Source organism: Coccomyxa subellipsoidea, assembly GCF_000258705.1.
Source record: "Coccomyxa subellipsoidea C-169, whole genome shotgun sequence".
Taxonomy (NCBI): domain Eukaryota; kingdom Viridiplantae; phylum Chlorophyta; class Trebouxiophyceae; family Coccomyxaceae; genus Coccomyxa; species Coccomyxa subellipsoidea.
In genome coordinates, this window is record NW_005178024.1 from 314,219 (window position 1) to 334,432 (window position 20,214).

Genomic DNA, 20,214 nt, shown 5'->3' on the forward strand with positions numbered 1-20,214 from the left:
ACGGTCATCTTCATCCCTGATCCCTGAACCATGGACCAACACCAGTCAGATTGTGGGAAGAGAAAAGAATTGAGTGCTTACTTCCAGGATCGAAGTGCTGAGTAGAAATAAATGCTGGCGTTGGTGTATCATCTTTCAGCTGATGACAGCCACACTCGGGCACAAATCTTCCGAGTGCCAAGAACTTGTACCTACAACTGTGTATCACACGGTGGCGAGTTCATCCATGCATTCGGCATGATTGAATTCTGTCTCCTTAATCACGAACCGGGCCTCATCAAGGCGTCCATACTTTATTTTAAAACTGCGTGCACCTACAGCAAGCTTAGCCCACTGAGTGCATGCAGTTTGTGCCAGTATCACATGATGTTATTGGCAATGCTGCAATGTATTGCGGCAAGCTTGTTTGGGCGCGGCGCTCAACCGTAACGCGTGGCACCTGGCGTGATACCGTTGTCTTGAAGTACTAGTTCAAGGTACGCAGTTTAACTACAAAACTCAACGATGTCTGGTATCATACCATGTTGTATGATACAACTTGTAGTGGGCTCGAGCCACCGTGGCATGTGACATGTGCAAGGTTTACAAATTGCCACCACCATAAGTTATGGTCCATAACCGTGACCAATGTTTGCCAAAGTGCCACAGTGACCTCGGTATGAAAACTTTCCTCATCCCTCATTATTGCAGTTGTACGCCGAGCTGCTAGCGACCATATGGTGACCATGCATGCTAAACAGATTGCCATCTACTACATAGGCTGCTAGTAGGAGCTTCCACTGAGTGGCAAAATTTAAGTTGAAACTCTGGGGATTCATTTCAATGATTCAATTTATCGCACGCAAGGATCCTCCGGAGATACCACAAAAAAATGAGGGAAAAGAAAGAAAATCCGACACGTTAATGTCGCCTTGGACCTTATTAAGGAAACACGCTCCCCCATTTTGGGGCTGCATTCAAAGTTTGCGTCGATTGGCTAGATCGCGAACGGCTACCGTTTATAGGCCGTAAACGGGAACCTAAGTGGCTTTGCCATATGCATACCAGATAGCCCGCCGGGGGCCCCAGCTTTACACGTTGCCATTTCTTTTCCATTGCCGGAAGAGATTGTTCATTCCCTAGACACAACCTTACAAACCCAGAGAAACGAAAATTACCCGAAAATTACCACTATTCACAATGCCATTAATCAAGTATGACAATTTGCATTCAAAGACATCATCATGATACACCGCCCCCACTTTTCTTTGTTTGGCTATAGCGACCAGCTAGAGGTCAAGTTTTTATATACCGGCCCGGTCACCGGTGTAGAACTTCAGTTTCCTTGACAAATTTGTTTAAACACAATTACACTTGGCATGATATACGGTATTCCCGGAGGATTAAAAGTCATTTAAATGATCAATTTATGAAAAGAGCGCCACACCTTCCACTTCACCCTGTACTGCACGGCGGGCCCTCGCCTCCGTTCATCAAGGATGGCTTCAATTTCATACTCCACATCGTTGCTGTAGTCTTGGCTTGAATAGACATACAACGGTACATCCCCCTTCTTGTACGTTGCTCTGCATGTGTACGAGTTTCAAAAATCTCATTATAAAGTTGGTAGACATGTTCATAATTATTTTTAGTGTGTGCACAAAAACGATTGGTTTACGAAGAGAAGTTTGAAATTCACGCTCGCGGGTAGCATCTGCCGTCTGGACACTCCACCCATCCCGGTCTCTTCCTGTCATCATTGTCGCCAGGGTACTCAAACTGCAAGCCCTGCAGCCACATAGAAATGTCATATTGCATATGATCAACATCCAATGATCGGGTCAAATCAAACTTTAAGGGTGCAGCCTTTCATGAATTTTCTTAATTACCCTCATATCAATCATGATAAACAAATAGTTGTTCAATGGCAATATTGTCAAGAATATTCCAAAAGAAGTCATCATACAGAAAATGTGAAATAAAATGTGGACGCCCTGATGAAGCCTGGGGTGTCATGGCAAAGGGCATGCCAAACTTTGAAGGCCAGCCCTTGAAGGCCACCGTGAAGGCATGGGTGAACCCATGCCCCCTTATCTATTCTAGAAGATCTTTCATTTTGCAGATGCATAAAGAAAATGTCACATGATCATGTGCAACTATGACACGGTCTCCAAGCGTCGTCACAGTGCCTGGTGCCTGGTGCCACCAGCAGTGCAACATGGCAAGCAACATCAAAGTGATGATTTTTATTCTCACCACGTATGTCCAAGCGTCATGCGTAGACTTCGTATTTTTCTTTTTTTTGCCGTTCTTCATGGGTGTGGCCGCGCCAGGCGTGCTCGAGACTTGTTTCCTCTTTGACGATGCCTGCAATAGCATGCTTATAATTCGGCTGTTGTAAGTACGGTCATAGGCATGCCGTGGAGAAACAATAGGTTGCACTGGCAACTTCAACAACATACTTTCATTGACGTCTTTCCGTACTATGTCATAACTATAATACATCATGTCATACATACAATATATCCAATGTATTGTGACTTATGGTAACCGTGTATAACAACACTGTGTTGTATGCATTGTGTTGTATTTAACAAAGTGTTTACTCTATAAAGCAATGGAGCTAGGTCTTTCCATTGTATTAATGTTCTCACCCTAAAAACCCTTGGAAGGTGCTCGTGTCTAGAGAGAGCTTGGTTACCCTTTTGGTCACCTTTCTTGAGGCTGGTGTGCTGCTCGAAGAGACCCCTTGCTTTGTCAATGGGTCTGCGGACGGAGGCGGGGGGGTCTCTAGAACGTTTGCGAGCTCTGTGAGGGACACAGACCGCCGAGGCTGCACAGCTGACCGCCTTGGGCTCCCGTGGCCTTTCAAAGCTGGCAACTTGGCACCTGGCTGGCGATGAGGCGTCCCTTGCGCCTTCCTTGGAATGGCCTTCTTCTGTGCTACGGGAGCTGTTGCCTGTGGAAATGCCATGCATGGTGTACAATGCGCAAAGGGAAGAGAGTGAATATTTTATGTAAAACAGAGAATTCCTGCCAGCAGGCCCTTGGACATGTATGATGGCTGTCACAAGCAAAGAGACTTACCTGCTCTGCGTGCCCTGCACATTCTCCCGTGTTGCCTGCATTTCTTGGGAAACAAGGAAAATTGTTGTCACACCACTGCAAGGTCCGCTTGTCTGCTCTGCGAGCAATTCTTGTGGTGGTTGGCAAAAGAGCTCCATAATGCCAAACATTCCCATTCTTCCAACTCGAGCAGTCAGCAGAAAACAGTTGCCCCAACAATTCTGCACGTTTCGACTGATAGAACTGTGGATAACCTGCAGGCGTTGTTGTTGGGAGGCTTTCTATTGCCTCGTCACACTTTTCTGCACCTTTATGGCTGAGAGCAGACCCCATGTCTGGGTCTTGCACTGGTATTTCCTGCAAGATGTGTTGATGCTAACAATGGCGGGAGACTTGGCAGTGAAGGGCGGGAGATGCAATTGGCTTCACGAAAGCACGCACGTCTTTGGCGATAAACCCAGACAACGACTGCTCCTGCTCCTAGCTTCACTTTCTAAATTCTGGGCTTGTTTGGCTGGCCCTCGTCGTCAGGGCACAAAATTGACACGGCCTGCTCGCACCTGCTTCGCACGGCATTGCGCACGTGCGAGGCTCGCCAGAATAGGTATAAATACTAGTTAGAAAAAAAGCTTGCTCTCAGGGACAATTTCGCTATTAGCGCAGAAACTGTTGCATTCTCACCGAAGACAGCAATCTGTACTGCCTATAGTACTGAAAGCGCCATCCTTTACTGGCTGTTCACCAAAAGACAAGGTTGATGATAGCAGGTTAGGGCAATGGAACTCAGGCAGACTTGTGGTTCCCAACAGCGCTTATCGCTTGCTAGGTACCCGGAGAAGCTTTGCTACAAGAGAGCGCACTGTCCATCTCAGTTGCCAAAATGTCGGCCGATCAAGAGAAGCCCGGCTAGGGACGGGTGCTGCGTTGCAGCCCTCAGTACTGAAGAACCACAGATCGTGAAGGTACTCGCACGCTAATTTCAAGCTGCACGCAGATTGATGCCCTATCTTTCTTTTTGATCCAGCGCCTGCAAGCGGATTAGCTGGGTCCAAGATATGGAACCCTAGGAGACTGGTCATCAACCTTTTGGGCGTGACGCACCCACCTGTCTTTTCACAGGACGAACAGTAAGATGGTGCTGAAGATGTTATCTTAATATTTTTGCCTTCCAGGGCATGCCTTTGGATGCTTTTGCTCTTGTCCAAGGATTCTTAAGGTTCACAAAGGATCTTTGACCAAAACGTTCAGAGACCCATTGGCATCAGGATTTCAAACCAGCCACGCAGCAGAACCATTTCACAGAAGGATCTCATCTACCATATGTTCTCAGGAGAGCAACAATGGAGCCACCAAGCCGGATGGCATGCCTGTATACTATGGGCGGGGCGGCAAATACAGCGGCAAGCCGCGTGTTGTGGTGCTAGGCTCTGGCTGGGGAGCTATGAGTTTCATCAAGTCGCTGTCAAGACGGGACAGGTGTGTTTTATGCACTGTATCTCGACATGTACCTATATATAGACCGCCCCTCCACCCGTGGCCAGCTTGCCTGGAAAATATCCTGCAGCACACACTTGCACTACCCAAGCTGTTTTGCCTGGCTGCATGGCATTGGAAAGCAAGATGGGCAATACATCAGAATAGTTCCTGCATTACATGAGGCGGAAGTGCGGGCTGCAGGCTTCACAGGTCACGTGTGTAGCGCTCGCGGAAACGAATTTTGAATGCGCTGCTGTGGTTTGAAATAGAGTTTGTCAATACTGGGGCTGATGTGGCTGTGTGCATGTGCAGTGAGAACCTGGAAGTCACCATCGTCTCCCCCAGAAAGTGCGCCCTCTCCCTGTTCATTTTTGCATCCCTGCACCCGCTATAAATGAAGCATGTCAATGGATGATGATCACAATGGCCTCACCGAATCTGTTTTCTCTGTGTTGTTGGCATTGTGCTTTTTTAATCCCTGCGTCTGTCCGCTTTTTGCCGCACTCATTTCATTGTTGCTGCGCAGTTACTTCCTGTACACTCCGCTGCTGCCGGCGTGCGCGACTGGGACTGTGGAAGAGCGGTCCATCATCGAGCCCGTCAGAAAAGTTCTGGGCACAAAGGTGAGCACACATCACTCGTGCTGCTATTTCTCTCGATCCACAGGCCCACAGGAGGCCGATGGCCTGCTCGGAAGGCAGCGTGTTTTATAGCAGCGAATTATGTGTGGAACTGCTCACTGCAGAGCCTGTGCGGCTGCTCCACTCACTTGTGAGACCTGCTGTCACTGTACCATAGGCTGAAATTTGGCCACACTTGTCCACAACGTTCATTGATGCGTACTGATCCAATCCCAACGCTCCATTCCAAAGGGACTCCCAGTGACTCTCTTAGTCACTCAGAGTGACTGTAGATGTTCAATCTGCATCAGCAACGTTCTGCAGAATGGTTGAACACCTTACTGTATTCATCACCATAAACCCTGCACACCTCCAAATGCGCAAAATGTTTGGGCCTCTTTTTGAAAAGCCTTTCCATCCTAACAAATGATGCAGCATGATCACCAATGAGTTGGGCTTGGCGAAAGCTTTCCAAAGCTGGTCTCGAAACTTTTTTAGGGGTTATATTTCTCATTTCAGAGTCTCAATTATCAACCCTTTTTCAAGAAAAATATTTTGTGCCCGAAATATGGTGCTGACTACGGTATGTGTTCTTGCAGGGGACATTTTTTGAGGCGGTGTGTCAGGAGATAGACCCAGTGGAGAAGACCATCAAGGCGTGCATCCCATCGGACCCAGAGGACTCCTGCTTCAAGGTCCCCTATGACATCCTCGTCCTGGGTGCGCTCTCTGCCATTCCTGTTCTAGTTTCGTTCCGAGGTGAAGTAAAGGAAAAGAGAATTTGTTGCTCTTCAGAGGATAAAGGAATCGGTTGATTGGGTGCGCTCCCTGCCGTGCTCTCTACTAGTCTTCTCCATAGCTTCTGGCAAGGGAAGTCTCCGTTTTAGACTGGGGCTTCAAATTCTGCCCTGGGCAGCCTTTGCATCTTTCCGGGAGGTCTTCTGCTGGCATCTCTGCTGATGCAAGCTGCTGCATGCACTGTATGATAACGACGGCAGAGTCAGAACAGCCTTCAAGCTGGCGTGTTCTGGTCTTCGAGCTAGTCTTCAAACTGGGCTTCAGGTCATGTACCCTTAAGCACAGAGTAGTGAGGCAGTTATGACAATGCTCAGTCAAGCCTTGACATAAGGGTGTCTAACCCGCGAGTCTGGGTTGCCCAGGCAGAGCCCAGGCAGAAATTTGTAATTCAATTGTTCAGATTTGAATCTGAACATGAGCTGAGCTGATGCATGCACTGTGCAGCGGTGGGAAGTGTGCATCAAGGGACGGACATCTGTTTTTCACATGACCATTCAAGTACAAGTGCATGCAAATAAAGTGTTTGTGGTGTGCTGATTGCAGCGGTGGGGAGCGTGAACAACACCTTTGGCATCAAGGGCGTGGCGGAGCACACCACCTTCTTCAAGAGCATTGACGACGCCCACAACCTGCGCCGCAAAGTCTCCGAGTGCTTCGAGCGCGCCTCGCTGCCGGCTGTCTCCCAGGAGGTGCTGCACATTCCTCATTCACCTTAACATCAGATTTTACTCAGAACTCTACACACAGCTTCAGTGATGGATCAGAGAGACATCCTGTCCAAGGGAAGGCGGGCTTGAGCAGCATGCAAGCAAGCAGTTTGGTGCGCAAATGTGCACACAGCAGGTAGAGGGATGCTTATGGCATCGCGCAGTCGAAATGACCTCATGCACATTTGCGGCAACCTGCTGGAACAACCTGCTCTGGATATGTTGCATGCGCCTCACAAAGCACTTCTGATGTGGAGGGCGCCAGGCGTCATGCCATGATTGTTTTAGAAATGCTCGACTTTTACAGACGAGGTTGTATATGTGGAGTTGTGCAACCGATTGCCGTGTGCCAGGGTGCAACTGCCGCAGCAGTGCACAGCATCAATTGCCTCATGCTACACGAGCAGCATGGCAGATTTCTGTAGCATAGTCCGCGCAACGGCTATAAAACACGCATCACATAGAATACATAAAAACGCGCGCGCAGGAGCGGGAGCGGCTGCTGTCGTTTGTGATAGTGGGCGGCGGCCCCACGGGGGTGGAAGTGGCGGCAGAGCTCCATGACATGGTCGTGGACGATCTGCGCCGCATCTATCCGAGCCTTGTCTCCCTCGTGCGCATCCGGGTCATCGAGCTGCAGGACCATGTGCTGTCCACCTATGACCGGGAGATCTCCACCTACACGGCTTCAGAATTCAGCAGGCGCGGAAGATGCTTGTCTCCTTGTAATACAGTAGTAGGGGACTCAGGCTGATTATGATTGTGTGGAGTGTCCCTGGGACGAACGATTTTTCTTGGATACAGAAGACAGAAAACCCTTTTGGGGCTTGCTTTGATTGGCAATGCTTTCAAGACACGACAAACTCCAGGGTCTATCAGAGCAAGCTGACATCTGTGGAAGGCTGCGCCTCTTTGTGCCTTTACCTTGGTCTTGGCCTTGGTAAGATGCTTGTAGGGCAGTGTTGAGATGGCACCCTCCATCTGGAACCAGCAATCAAAGGTGCCTCTGCTTTGACGGCAACTTCCTACCGCGCATCAGAGGGGAGGAGCTGAAAAGGCCTTTGAAGATGCGTTTAAGAGGCCAGAAGAGGGTTGCAGATGGGGCTCAGAATTCCTCAGCACTGCATGCAGTCTGTGGACACCCCATGGCTTTGCGTTTGTTTGTGTACCACTTTGCAGTGGTGTTCTTTTATATTTCATATTACCCTAAACCCTAAGTATAAAACCCTAAACCCTTAAAAAAAATAAACATACAGTGAGTCAAAGGAGGCTGTGCGCGCGCAGGGAGGGCATAGATCTGGTGCTGAACAGCCGTGTGGCGTCGGTGGCGCCCAACAAGGTGATCGTGGTGAACTCACAGACCAACAGCACGAACGAGATCCCCTTCGGCGCCTGCGTCTGGGCTACCGGCGTTGCCATGCACCCGCTCATCAAACAGCTGCAGGTGCGCAGCACTGCCCCGAATATCTGCTCACCTGTCATCTCTTGAGTATTGGAAATGATTGTGGGCACTGCTGGTTCTGTATGCATGAAAACAGGACCACCCTGGAGCTTCCCTCGGGTCCTGGGGCATTGCTGGCTTTGCATGCATGCAGATCACTGCCCTGGCTGCTGTTATTTCAGGCACAGGGACTGCCTTTCTTGCTGATATCTTGCGCAGAAGCAAGGGTCGCACTCTATGCCTGCTTGTGCTTCTTGCCTGAACCACTCGAAGTGCTGGCGGGTTCCAGCTTGAAACCATGGGAGCTTTGAAGGTGTCACAGAAGGGTAGTGATTTAAACTCAAAATTCGGATTTCGAAATCTCTGCATTTTGTCTCAGGAGCGGCTGCCGGAGGGCAGCCAGACTCACTTCCGCAGCATCGTGACAGACCAGTACCTGCGCGTGCTTGGCTCGGGAGGCTCCATCTATGCCATCGGCGATGCTGCCACCATCCAGCAGGCATGCACCCATTGCCTTCCTCTCGAGAGCGTTGTGCCTTCTTCGAGCGGCCGTTAACCCACCCCTTGCAGCAGCAGCAAGGGGGGAATAGTTGTCAGGTTCTTGAGGAAGCAGAAACGACAAAAGAGTGAGGAGAGATTGACCCCCCACACACACCGCATTGGCGCCTGCAACACCTGTTGGGCATACCTCTCAGGGCACACCCCTCAGGGCTGGTTGAATGCACATCTAAGAATGTGTGGTCTTCAGCCATGCAATACCTCGGCATGTGGCTGTGCCTCCACATCGGTGACCTGGACTTGGCTTGCATGGACAAGAAGAGAACGCTCTATTTATCAAGAAATCAGGCTGATCTCCGGGATCCTTGCAGAGTGTGAGCAATCTGCCTCATATAGGCCTAGGACATACAGTAGTGCCACGCTTCACGCAAATGGGCGCTTTGACATCCCCAGGGTCACGGTCCTCTTCAGCTGATTCAGACCATCTTACAACTTCCTGCATTACTGCTCGGCACAGGAAGACCTGTAGAGCTTGTGTCACGGATTGGACCACTTCGGCGATGTGGCTGGTGCAGGAGAAGGCGCTGAGCCATTCGGAGGAGCTGTTTGATCAGGCGGATGTGAGCAAGGACGGCAAGCTGCAGCTTTCGGAGGTGCGCGACATTCTGCGCAAGTCGTCCGAGGACTACTCCCACTTTGCCGAGCATGCCCGCTTCCTCGATGGGTGCGCGCCAGCTTCCCTGCCTGCCTTTTTTCATTTATTTTTCCTCTTGCCTTTGCCGAGCACATATATAACAAATTGGCAAACACTTCGTTTTATGTGAATGCCTTGCCTGAGATGCTTTTCGGTGCCGATCCACCCACAAATTTGAGCAGTTATGCTTCTTGTGACCCGCTCACTGCTGGCGCGGTCACTCTTGCAATGCAAGTGAAGGAACTGCATGTGAATCTGACATGTGTTGTCCAGACCAATGCTGTTGGGCTTCATGCCAGGGTTATCAGAAGTGCTTCAGCGTTAAAAGGTAAAACAAGGAAGCCACGAGAAGCGAAGCACAATAGATTGAACAAGTGGTTGGGTGCACATTGTGTATGACACTAGCTCCCCATGGGGTTGTCACAGGAAGTACGGGGGATTGAAGCGGTGGAATAGCATGGTGGGGAAACTGGTCAAGAAGCGCACAGATGGAACTCCGGTCAGCGCCTTAGGTGAAGACACGGAATTGGACAAGGATGCGTTCCGCGAAATCATCGGCAAGATCGACCAGGGGCTGCGCGCGCTGCCGGCCACCGCGCAGGTGCGGTACATTTCTCAATTTGAATTGAAGTTTGAATTTGAAAATTTAGGGTTTAAATTTGGGCTTTGAACTTGAAGTTTGAATTTGAGGGTTTTGAAATCCTGCCCTCCGGTCGTCCTGCATCCACTTGGTGCCATTGCAGGTAGGCATAAACAGTGGTCTGCAACAGTTTTTGCCATGTCCATTAGAGGTAGGTTCAATTGTGAACTTGATATTTGTTGCCTGCATCTCTAACCTGCCTTCCTCTGCATGATGTCTGCTGCGCGCACTGCCAGCCACCTCTCAGGGGGTGCTGTATTTTCTTTTTCATTTGACACTTAGATCCTGGGGTAGAAGTGACTGTTGGAAATCGTGGTGCGGGTGTCTTTTGTCGACTGCGTAAGGCCTGGTGAGATACCATCAGATCCATCTTTTGGCCTCCCTTGGGTGCACAATCTACCTTCCATCATTGTCCAGCACAAATTAACTTCCACCATTTGCTATTCCAGACAGTGCATACCACTCCTTCTGTATCGTGGCAGATACGCGCACTGTCGGATGTAATGTGATGGTGCATCTTGAGGCGAAGCTTTTCCAAATATCGAGACACGCTTTGCAGGTGGCAAAGCAGCAGGGCGAGTACGTGGCCAAGCTGCTGTCCAAGGGCAAGGGGACGCCCGGGAAGCCCATTACGGGCTTCAAGGGATTCCGTTATGGGCACAAGGGCAGCCTCGCTTATGTGGGCCGCGACAAGGCCGTCATGGACGTCCCCGCCATCGGCCCTGTCTTTGGCTACACCGCAGGTGCGGCCTTGCTCCTTGACAGGGTCTGATGTCGTTTGGGATATCTTCCTGGGATCGGCTGGCTCTGGCATGCAGTTCTGGTCTGCCCAGAGCTCGCATTCTTTCTTCTCCCTTGCAGCAGTCAAAGGTGCTTGGCACATTTTAAGTCTCTGGGGCTGCCAAGTGGCACCAGATTGTGCTGCTTGGGCCACCCTGGACCTTTCACATGGCCCTGTTAGATCACATCATATGATCACAGCTCATTAAATGAAGCAGACTGTGACGAGCAATGCCATCGTCAGTCAACCCTGCATCTTCCACCTGTGGCAGGAGATACTCGACCTGGAGTGTGTTGGGCTGAAAACATTCTGAGGGTAGTTGCATGTTTCCGTTCAGCATAAACATATCCGCAAGCCACGAGCATCAAAGGCTGTGCGTGCTTGGCCGGCGAAAAGTTTGGAGTCATGTTGTTTGCCTCAAGATAGTGCTGCTGTGTTTTTGCCAGGTGTGATGTGGAAGGGGTTTGAGACGTACAGCCAGATCAGCCTGCGCAACATCCTGCTCGTCTCCTCCGACTGGGTTCGCACCAAACTCTTCGGCCGAGACATCTCCCGCGTGTAGCCCTGTATTATCATTATCATTATCATTATCATTACACGCTTTTCCTGCCAAGAGGCAAGGTGCGTCCTGCAGACAAGCTGGAGTTAAAGGCTGCCACAATCCTACTTCTTGTTGGACCCGCCAGATCCAAGCAAAACCCAAACACCCGTGGGCAGGGTGCTCAGTATTTGTACCGCCCCCCGCCAGCCGGGGCCAGCCTGTATTATGCATGCATGAAATTACAGTACTGTACCTTGCAAAGGCCAATGTCTGCTCTAGAATGTACAAGAGATGATCTCAGCATGCAAGAGTACCTGTACCCCGAGTGTACACATTTGTGTACGTTGTTTAGTTGTATTCTTTGACAATCAGAACGCAGCCTGTATCTGCAGGCTCCGTCCAGGGTGTCAATTGGATGTCTCTTCGCAAGTTTGGAGCATGGGGGATATTAGAGCAGCACTGCTCTGCTAAGTTAATGTACTGCTATTACAGCACTGGAATTTGTATGAACAGGGTCCCAGTCAGTGTTTGAGGGGACTATTGGCAATCTGAGAAGAGGACACAAGCCATGCTGGCCTAATGGGCGCCTTGAGATTACTGCGTGTTGAGTCATGTTACAGTATCTTTGTCAGGAGTTACTATATAGATCTATATATGTTGTAATAGAATTGCAATCATGAACATTGAGCAACCTCCAAAACTTGAACAAAGAAGATGTCACAACTAGATTATCTATGATAGCAAAACCCACAAGCTGGTTAGTGCACCCTCATTCTACAATGATGGCCGGGCAGCTGTTGTGCCGTAATTTACACCCATGCATCGGCACATCTCTCTTCCCCTCAGCAGCAGGGCAGCCGCCATTGCTGCAGATGCCAGCTTCAGGCGAGCTTCCCTCACATGTCACCCCATTAGAAGCCTTTGCCTCAACATCCGCACCTCCTGCGCCCTCTGTCCCTTCACCAATCCCCAGTGCCTGCTCACAACAACAGCCAATAGAGCCTCTTCAAAATCTTGCATACCACGAGCCACCACTCCCGCAATGGCCTGATAAGTCCAAGGTTGAAGTCCTTGCAGAGCTAGGGGCTCATGCGCAACATTATTATTTGTGATGCAATCAGGACGAAACCAAAACACACTCCTCAAAATATCTCACTTATAGTAGGCTCGGCTGTGTAGGTTCCCATGACTGGTGCCTGCTTTGTGGCTGTATGCTTTGGGAGCAGACAAAGGAAGCCTGGTTGTGTTTAGAGCGGTTTTCAATAACGCTGTGACCACTAGTGCTAAAATGACTATAGATACATGATCAGAGGAAGGCATCAGCAAATATAATGATTGCAGAGAAATTAAACATCCATGCTTATGAAGGGTTGCTCACCAGAAGCAAGGGGCCATAGAGGCTGCCCTGCATGACGACAGTCAGCACAATGGTTGTCGACATCAAGAAGAAGGCCTGCATCCGGTACGCAGCGTTGCCTATGGCGGGGTCGGTCAATATATACAACGCGAGCGCCAACCCCACAATCCCCCTCAGGCCGCTCCAGGCAGTGAGTAACGCTGACGTGAGGGTTATGCCGCCGCCGGTGCGCGCCAGCAGCGGCCACAGCAGCGCTATGTTTATGCACCGGATCACCTGGGCAGGCGCGCTACAAACAACTGCTTAATTTAGGGAGATGTGTACTCAGCGGCACAGAAGCATGCTGGTCTCAGCATTATGGTTGAGAGCGTTGTGGCAAGTAGCAAAGTCAGAGTCTGGAAGAAACTTGAACACCCAGCCTGCCTCTGTGAATAAGCATTGTGCACATGGTGAGGAGTATATCTTCTTTTGATGCTGAGGAACAAGTGAAGAACAGGAGCGTGCCAGCAGGAGGAGCCACAGCGCGACAGCAAAGCCGTAGTCACGCCCCCGTAATATCCAGGGGCCGCCCGCTTGATGCGCCCCATACACCCACCCTCCGATCAAAATACCACTCACCACAAAAATGAGCGTGTTGGCCATATACTCCACCGCCTCCCTGCAAAAGCATTGACCAAAATTGAAAGAAGAATAATATCTCTAGTTGGAATATTGAATCAAGAGCATTGCCCTTATTTGCTGCAGGCCAGGGGCACAGTCCTGCAATGTGTGAAAGTTTTCAAATATTTAAGCAATTGGGAGCCTTCTTTACTTGCGCCCCAAGTAAAGACTTAGCAGAGGTGTCACACTCTTCTATGCTTTCCTTAGATTAAGAGCCAGCAGCATTCACGATCGACAGCAAAAAGACATTGACAAAGAATTACGGCTACACGCAGACACAGAAAATTGTCATGCTAAGACTCTTACCAGATCACGTTCACATGCTCCTGCATAGCTGCCTGCGTTGCAGCGCCTGGACTGTCCAAACAGGCTGATGTGGCATGGTGGCCCAAACAGGCCATTGCCATGCCAAGTGTCACCACAGCCAGAATCCCATTCGTTGCCAGAACTTCATCCGCAACAAAGAAGCAGCCTGCGCAGGAAATCAAGCAGCTCAATAACAACAAAAATACCAGGAATGACATCAAGCAGCAAGACTGACTTGCTGTCGCATTAGGTCGCACTGATCATTGTAACTGGTGTGTTGGGTAGTGCATTAGCAATCTGCAACAGGTGCCTCCTGCTCAGACAACAACAATCAAACATAATTGAGCCCTCAGCTGGGCTGTGGCATCCTGCAGCTTTTCTCAAGTGCAGGATCCCCGGTATGCACAGCGCAAGTATAACTTTCTGGCTTTGGGGGGCTTTGCACCGTAGGCTGCCACCAGCATGAGCGTCGCTGCTAGGACGGGCTCCTGTTGTGCAGCGGGCACAAAACGCAGCCAGGCCAGCAGGCACAGCGCAAATGCCAGGCCAACCGCGGGGCCCCCCAGCGACTGGCGGCAGAGCAGAGAGGCAACGCCCCCGGGCGACTGCGCCTCGCCCGCCGTGTACCTCTGCATGCATGCAACTGGCTTGTTGAAATTGAGCTGCCTCCAGGATCCGCCATGGTGGCTGACAGTGTCTCTTATGCGTCCTTTCAAGGAAGAGCTGTGCGGAATCACCAAAAGTAATGCAACATGCAGGGGAGGGGCAAAGGCCCATATTGCCTCGCAATCTTGATATTGTGCGACAAGAAACCTCGACCTTGCTAATTGCAGCAGAGCTGCGCTCGTCTCACAGGTCCTGTGAGACTAAGCCCTGAGGCAAGGCCTTCCTCCACATTGCTCTGTAGAATGTTTTGCATGGAAGTTGTAGCGAGACAGTGGCAGCTGTGTAAGTCTCACCTGGAAGACAATGAAGAGGACGGCTGCCACGCCGTCATCAACCAACGCCTCTCCATCCACAGTCACTCTGATCTCCTCCGGTGCATTCACCTGCCAGGGATCACTCTATATCTGGAGCAGAACACACTTAAGGAATGCTGTGCCACACTGCATGTCACTCCTACTTGATGGGCCTGGGCGAAACAAAGCATTCCACCCGTCAGAAGGCATGCAGCCACGAGGCCACAAATTCTGTGGAATTTCATGTCAGCCAACCTGCTTCGAAGGGTGTCGAAAGACAGCTGGCAGCGATCAATCGGTTGGCATGGTTGACAACAGACAGGCATGACGCCATTGAGAAAGAGCACGCGGCAACCGTCAACTATGCAAGGTTGAAGCGACGGCGACGGAAAAGGCCCAGGAATAGAAAGAGAGACAGGGAAAGAGGGACCGCACCTCTCTTAGTAATGCAACGGCTGCAACAGGGTCCGTAGCGGCGGCAATGGCGCCGAACAGCAGTGACTGGGGCCAGGTCCACCCGTACGGGAGCACGAATTTTACAGCGACAGCCGTCATGGCCGTCCCCGTAATTACAGCCGCGCCGCCGAGCAGCGCCACGTGGGCGGCGGCCATGATCAGGACGCGCCTGGGCAGGCCATACGCGCCGGCGAACAGGACCGGCGGCAGAAAGAGCGACGTCAGCAGATGTGGGTCGATGTCCTGCGCGCATGCAGACATTGCATGCTTTATCCTTTCTGTTGATTTTTTGTTGAATTCTTGATCCAATTTTCATGGAATTGCTGCAGTGTTTACGGCAAAAAATTGTCTCTGTGGGGTCCTCAGCAATAGCAGGGCGCCGGATAGGCACTCAATTCTGCTAGTGCTAGAAGTCACGGCATGCATGCCCTTCAAATAAAAGACATTATTAGAGTTTTGCAATTGGTTGATTACTGTAAAATGACGGCTCTTGAAGGATGAGCTCCATGTCACAAAGAAGGAATGAGGGTTTGAGGTGCGCAGCTGTGGTTGCTGGACTAACCTGCCAGAATGTGATGCCGGGGCTGACATGCTGCCAGCTCTTGACATAGGTCTGATTGCCTATCCCGATGGCAAGCCCCCAAAGCTGCGAGCAGGAAAGAAGTGAGCCATGGTCATGAGCTTGAAATGGCTTATTAGTAGTTGAGGAAGCTAGCAGGCAGGCACCAGTCCTCACCAGCAGGAGGACTGAGTATGGGATCCGGGTCCAGTGCAGGGCGCTCCGCGTCAACGCACCCAGGAACAACGCAAATACAGCCACGAATAAAGCGTCCGGCTCGCTGCTTCCAGCAGCCCCATCGCCTGCCATGACCTCTGCCAAGGCCACCCCATGCGCTAACTCCTGTCTATCTTTTTACGCTTCGAGATGGAAACAATTTATTTTACCTCATGAATACTCATGCACAATATATTTATTGCTCCTGGCACAGCGAACAGTTTGGTTCACACTCCAATGGGACAGGTCTTGCTCAGATCGGTGCTCAGTACGGCATTCCAATGATCCGTACGAACAGAAGAAAATGGTTTTCAAGCGTAATCGTATACTTTGCCAAGATGACGAGTCACTCGTCACGAGTGTGCGACGCAAATTTCTATGCACCTTCACATGTCTAGGGCTTTCAGGTCACAGGTTTGAACTTTTGAAATCGACAAAACCCTCTCTGATGGAAATTCTGTCCGAAATCCCCAGAAGTGCAGGTTCCCATTTACATCTTCTGCATATTCTTTGTGTGATACTTGTTGGAAAGTCAGCATTGCAGTAAGAATGTTTCATACTACCGAGGTTGAAGTTCTTGTGGAATCCGTTTGGCAGATCTGCGAAACATTGCAGTGGAGCAGCATCAATTCCTATTAGAAAAATAGCAAAGCTTTATTCTGTGAAATTTTGCGTGATCATTGGAGGACAACGCTCCTTTTTCATGGGATAATGCCCATGCGATGCCTCAAGCTATTCAGGCATGCAAAAAGGCAGATCAACTGCCAAGGAACTGTAACCGTTTCTAATCTGCAAGGATGTCTCATAAGAGCTGATGTCGTTGAAGACAATGCATTTTCGAGAAGTAGACTGGCAGGTGAGGCATCCTTGACATCTTGCATTATTGCAATGCAACTTGCTCGCAGTCGAAGACCTTACACCCTTGCTTCATCATAAGATCGGATAAATACTGGCTCAATACAGGCATTCATGCAGGCGCTGGGATTGCTGCTCACCAGCTGCAGGCAGGGCCTCTGCTGTTTGGGGTATATTCTGTACACTTATGCTATTGATAATTAAGACCTGCTCAATTTCTTCAGTGCTTTTATTAATAACCAGGTTTTTGGAAGGTTTTAGAACATGAAGGTGTGCTGATGCAGCCTGTGGGAGTGTGGGAATCACAACAGAGAGCCTTTGCCAGCGAAGCAGCTGAGGAGCCGAGGAAGCCGATACCAGAAACTAAGGTCTGCGTCAGATGCAAGGTGGAACGGCCGTCGAGCGAGTTCAGGGGCAGCGGCAAGTCCAGAGATGGCCTGCAGCATTTCTGCATTCCATGCAAGGTACACCTGAGCTTGGGGTCACAATCTGGCGCAAATCTTAAAAATGTTGACAACACACTTCCTTGTCACGCGCTTTCTTATGTGCCCATTGCATGTCAGCATTGGCGGGCGGATATCAACCTCTGAATATGTACAGAGCTCAGTACAGCACAGTCTGCATGACAGGATAGTAGACACGAGTGCATGAGCAAGACATGCTGCTGCTATCAGGTGATCGAAGCTCAGACCCAGGGGGTGAATGGACCATCCATGCACCCCACGGTGTCACACCAGTGCTGCCCGCGCTGCATGCATGTCAAGGAAGCTGCCGCCTTCTACAAAGTGGCGCTGCGAACGTCCGGCCTGAGCTCCTGGTAAGCAGCGTTCCCTCCACAGTTATATTTTTATTTTTTTTAGAAAAAAAACTTCCCCTAGAAAAAAATGCCCTAAAATCCATTGGCCCATTTCCCTCGGACAGTGTTTTACTGAAAACGTTTGCCCAGCGTATCTTTCTATTTACTGTATTATATTATTGCTTCAAATTTTACCTTCTGATACAGTACCCAGTGCCCCTGCTAGGAGGCACAGTGCGTCTGCAGACGCTGCAGGTGAAGGCTGCCGTACATTCTACTTCTAAACTTGCCAGATCCACGCAAGACCCAATCAACCTGGGGCATGATGCTCAGAATTTGGACCAAGGCCCGGCTCTCCTTATCATCCCGGAATCTTCTTAAATTCCCGCGTGCATGTCCAGAAATGACATACATGGGTCATTTCTACATTGGGTCCGGCATAGAGGCTCACAGAAATATGGATGCGCTCCTTAAGGGGATGTGGATCAAGGGTTCTCACTCGCTCCGCGCATGCACTAGATGATTTCTGTTGGCAGCTGAGGATGTCTGCAGGCATTTTATTTTTCTCTGAGGTTCTTCTATTTCAATGTTGTTGGGGTTACTTGACCCATACTTTAGAGGGGCAATCCATCAGATGCGGCTCTCAAATTGCATGCTGCCAAAAAACGATCTTGAGTACCAACGATCACATTGTCATGGCCCGGAGCCTTGGCATGGGGTGGCCCTCAACATGCCTGATGGCTCCACGGTGGATCCTTGATCCTTGCGATGTATTGCAGAGTGCCGTAGTTTTTTTTATAAAATATTACTTTATTTATTTATTTTATTTAGTATTTATTTTAATTAAAAATAAATAAAATTTAAATTACATGAGTGCACATTTGAGCAGCTCCCCAAGACTGACAAGGGATATTCACTTGCGCCAGGTGCAAAGAGTGCTCGAATGAGGCGTCAGCAAAATCGCGGGAGCGCCTTCTAGGGCTGCCGGCAGACCGTGGCGAAGCAGTCAAGGAGAAGGTGTGCACGCGCTGTCAGAAATCAAAAGGAGCGCAGGACTTCCACCGGGACGTTCTGATGGTCGACGGCCTCTGCATCTATTGCCGAGCGGTGCGCACAGTCCCTCCAAAATTGGAAATGGTCATAATGACTATTATGGGTTTTCCAGTTGCTAGGCATCTAAAATCTAGGTACGTCCAGCAGCACGTGCATCAGAATTCTCCATTCCGTGCGGTCGTGGCACTTTCTTCACCAATGCAATGACAAACCAATGCTTTCCAGATCCTCCCTTACGTAATCATTCCGGCTCTTATAAATTGGTAGAGGTCAGATTCAATTAGACGATGACTCCAGATCTGTGGGTGCCATATGCTTTGGACCGTAAATTGAGGAACTGAGGGCAATTACCAGAACAACTTGCAAGTGATTCCATCTCTTGAATAAGTCAAAGTATTGATTGTCAAAGACTGCCTCCCTAAGGCCCCTCTGCTGTCTCTACTGAGATTGCATATTCGCTTGACACATTCCGATCGGCATATTCCCTCGCTGGAAAGCACGATATTTTCGAAAGACAAAAATGTTAAGGGCGCTTCCTTATGGTCACCTGATCAATGCACTCAGCCTGGTTGTTGCTGTGTGCAGTGTAAGCAGGAGCTGAAAGACTTCAGCAGGCAGCGAGTACCGGACCCCCCAGAGACATCTGATAGCATGGTGAGCAGTATCCCTGCATGTAGATATTTAATGTAGTACTCATCCTAAAACCTGCACCCCCAGCGATGCGGGGACAAAGCAACTTGTAGGGGCCTTCTCGACTTCAAAAACACTAGGGTCACTGCTCCATTGGATTGGGCTTGTCGAGAGCTTTCCGGATCTGGTCTCAAAATTATCATAGGGCTTATAGTTAATGTCTTTTCTATCCACCCTTTTTGGCCAAAAAAATTATTAGTTGTCTTTTTAGAATGACTACTACAGGTCTCTGTAGTACGCCTAATATTACAGAGGCTGACGCTGCGGGCCTTCAATGGGTTGTAGCCTGCCCAAATCCAAGCTGAAATGGAGAAACTCTGGCTTGGGAAATCAGAGCAAAAGTTATCTCACGGATCAATGAAGATTAGAGACTTAGGAGGGTATCAAAACTTGATGATGGCCCATGTGCGAATCACTCTAGTTGTTCCTACTGCAGCAGCATCAGCAATCCCATTCCTTGCCCCTTCTGAGATGTGACTGGAGATTCCTGCCTTTATACACACAAGAAAAGCAAGGTCATCTGTCTGGGTTTTGTCAGGCTGCTTTTGACGTCGTTGTTCCAGGGACTCCCTGTATTATTTTCCTTGACATTTAGACATACCAGACATGACAGACATTTTAAGGACCTCCTTGATGCACCCTGAATAATGGTTGCTTTTGTGCCGGACCTGCCAGCTGCAGCCGGGGCCACTACATATGCTACCAGCTAACTCGAAGCACAGGCATTGCAAGTCAGAAGCGAAGCACAGAATTTTCACATTCTGCGCGTGCTCAGCAAGTGTGCACGCAGGTGTGTTCAGTGTGCGGCAAGGAGGCCCCGCCAAGTGGATTCTACCAAAGACAGGACAACGCCACAGGGTACTACAGCTACTGCAAGGAATGCCACCTGCGTTACACTCGCAAAACAAGGGAGGCAGCCAAAAAGGGCAGAGCCAAAGTGGGCAGAGCGGCTCCTGTGAGTTTGTGACAACCTTTTTGTACATGTAGATCATCTGTAGGTGACAACGGTTTGGGCAGGGACTTGGGAAATGGACCGCGTGTACAAAAACAGGCTGAATAGTAGACG

The 20,214-nt window shown here is 49.9% G+C and overlaps 3 protein-coding genes across 3 annotated transcripts; 2 read left to right on the forward strand and 1 right to left on the reverse strand.

Moving 5' to 3' along the window:
* Positions 1-4,408: 4,408 nt before the first annotated feature.
* On the forward strand, positions 4,409-11,262 carry COCSUDRAFT_19760 (nucleotide-binding domain-containing protein; the record flags this gene model as incomplete). Its single annotated transcript, XM_005643789.1, has 12 exons — positions 4,409-4,521; positions 4,834-4,869; positions 5,048-5,144; positions 5,741-5,861; positions 6,483-6,628; positions 7,134-7,363; positions 7,931-8,090; positions 8,467-8,616; positions 9,164-9,309; positions 9,706-9,880; positions 10,479-10,662; positions 11,147-11,262. 12 exons carry the CDS (start codon positions 4,409-4,411, stop codon positions 11,260-11,262), a joined length of 1,674 nt encoding a protein of 557 aa, XP_005643846.1.
* A 1,339-nt stretch (positions 11,263-12,601) lies between these two features.
* On the reverse strand, positions 12,602-15,847 carry COCSUDRAFT_44661 (Sodium/hydrogen exchanger; the record flags this gene model as incomplete). The annotated part of the gene is made up of 7 exons (XM_005643790.1): positions 12,602-12,874; positions 13,217-13,256; positions 13,565-13,730; positions 14,010-14,193; positions 14,524-14,613; positions 14,959-15,222; positions 15,716-15,847. 7 exons carry the CDS (start codon positions 15,845-15,847, stop codon positions 12,602-12,604), a joined length of 1,149 nt encoding a protein of 382 aa, XP_005643847.1.
* A 1,040-nt stretch (positions 15,848-16,887) lies between these two features.
* COCSUDRAFT_44662 (hypothetical protein) lies at positions 16,888-20,115 on the forward strand (the record flags this gene model as incomplete). Its single annotated transcript, XM_005643791.1, has 5 exons — positions 16,888-17,073; positions 17,284-17,426; positions 18,332-18,512; positions 19,044-19,112; positions 19,939-20,115. 5 exons carry the CDS (start codon positions 16,888-16,890, stop codon positions 20,113-20,115), a joined length of 756 nt encoding a protein of 251 aa, XP_005643848.1.
* Positions 20,116-20,214: the final 99 nt, after the last annotated feature.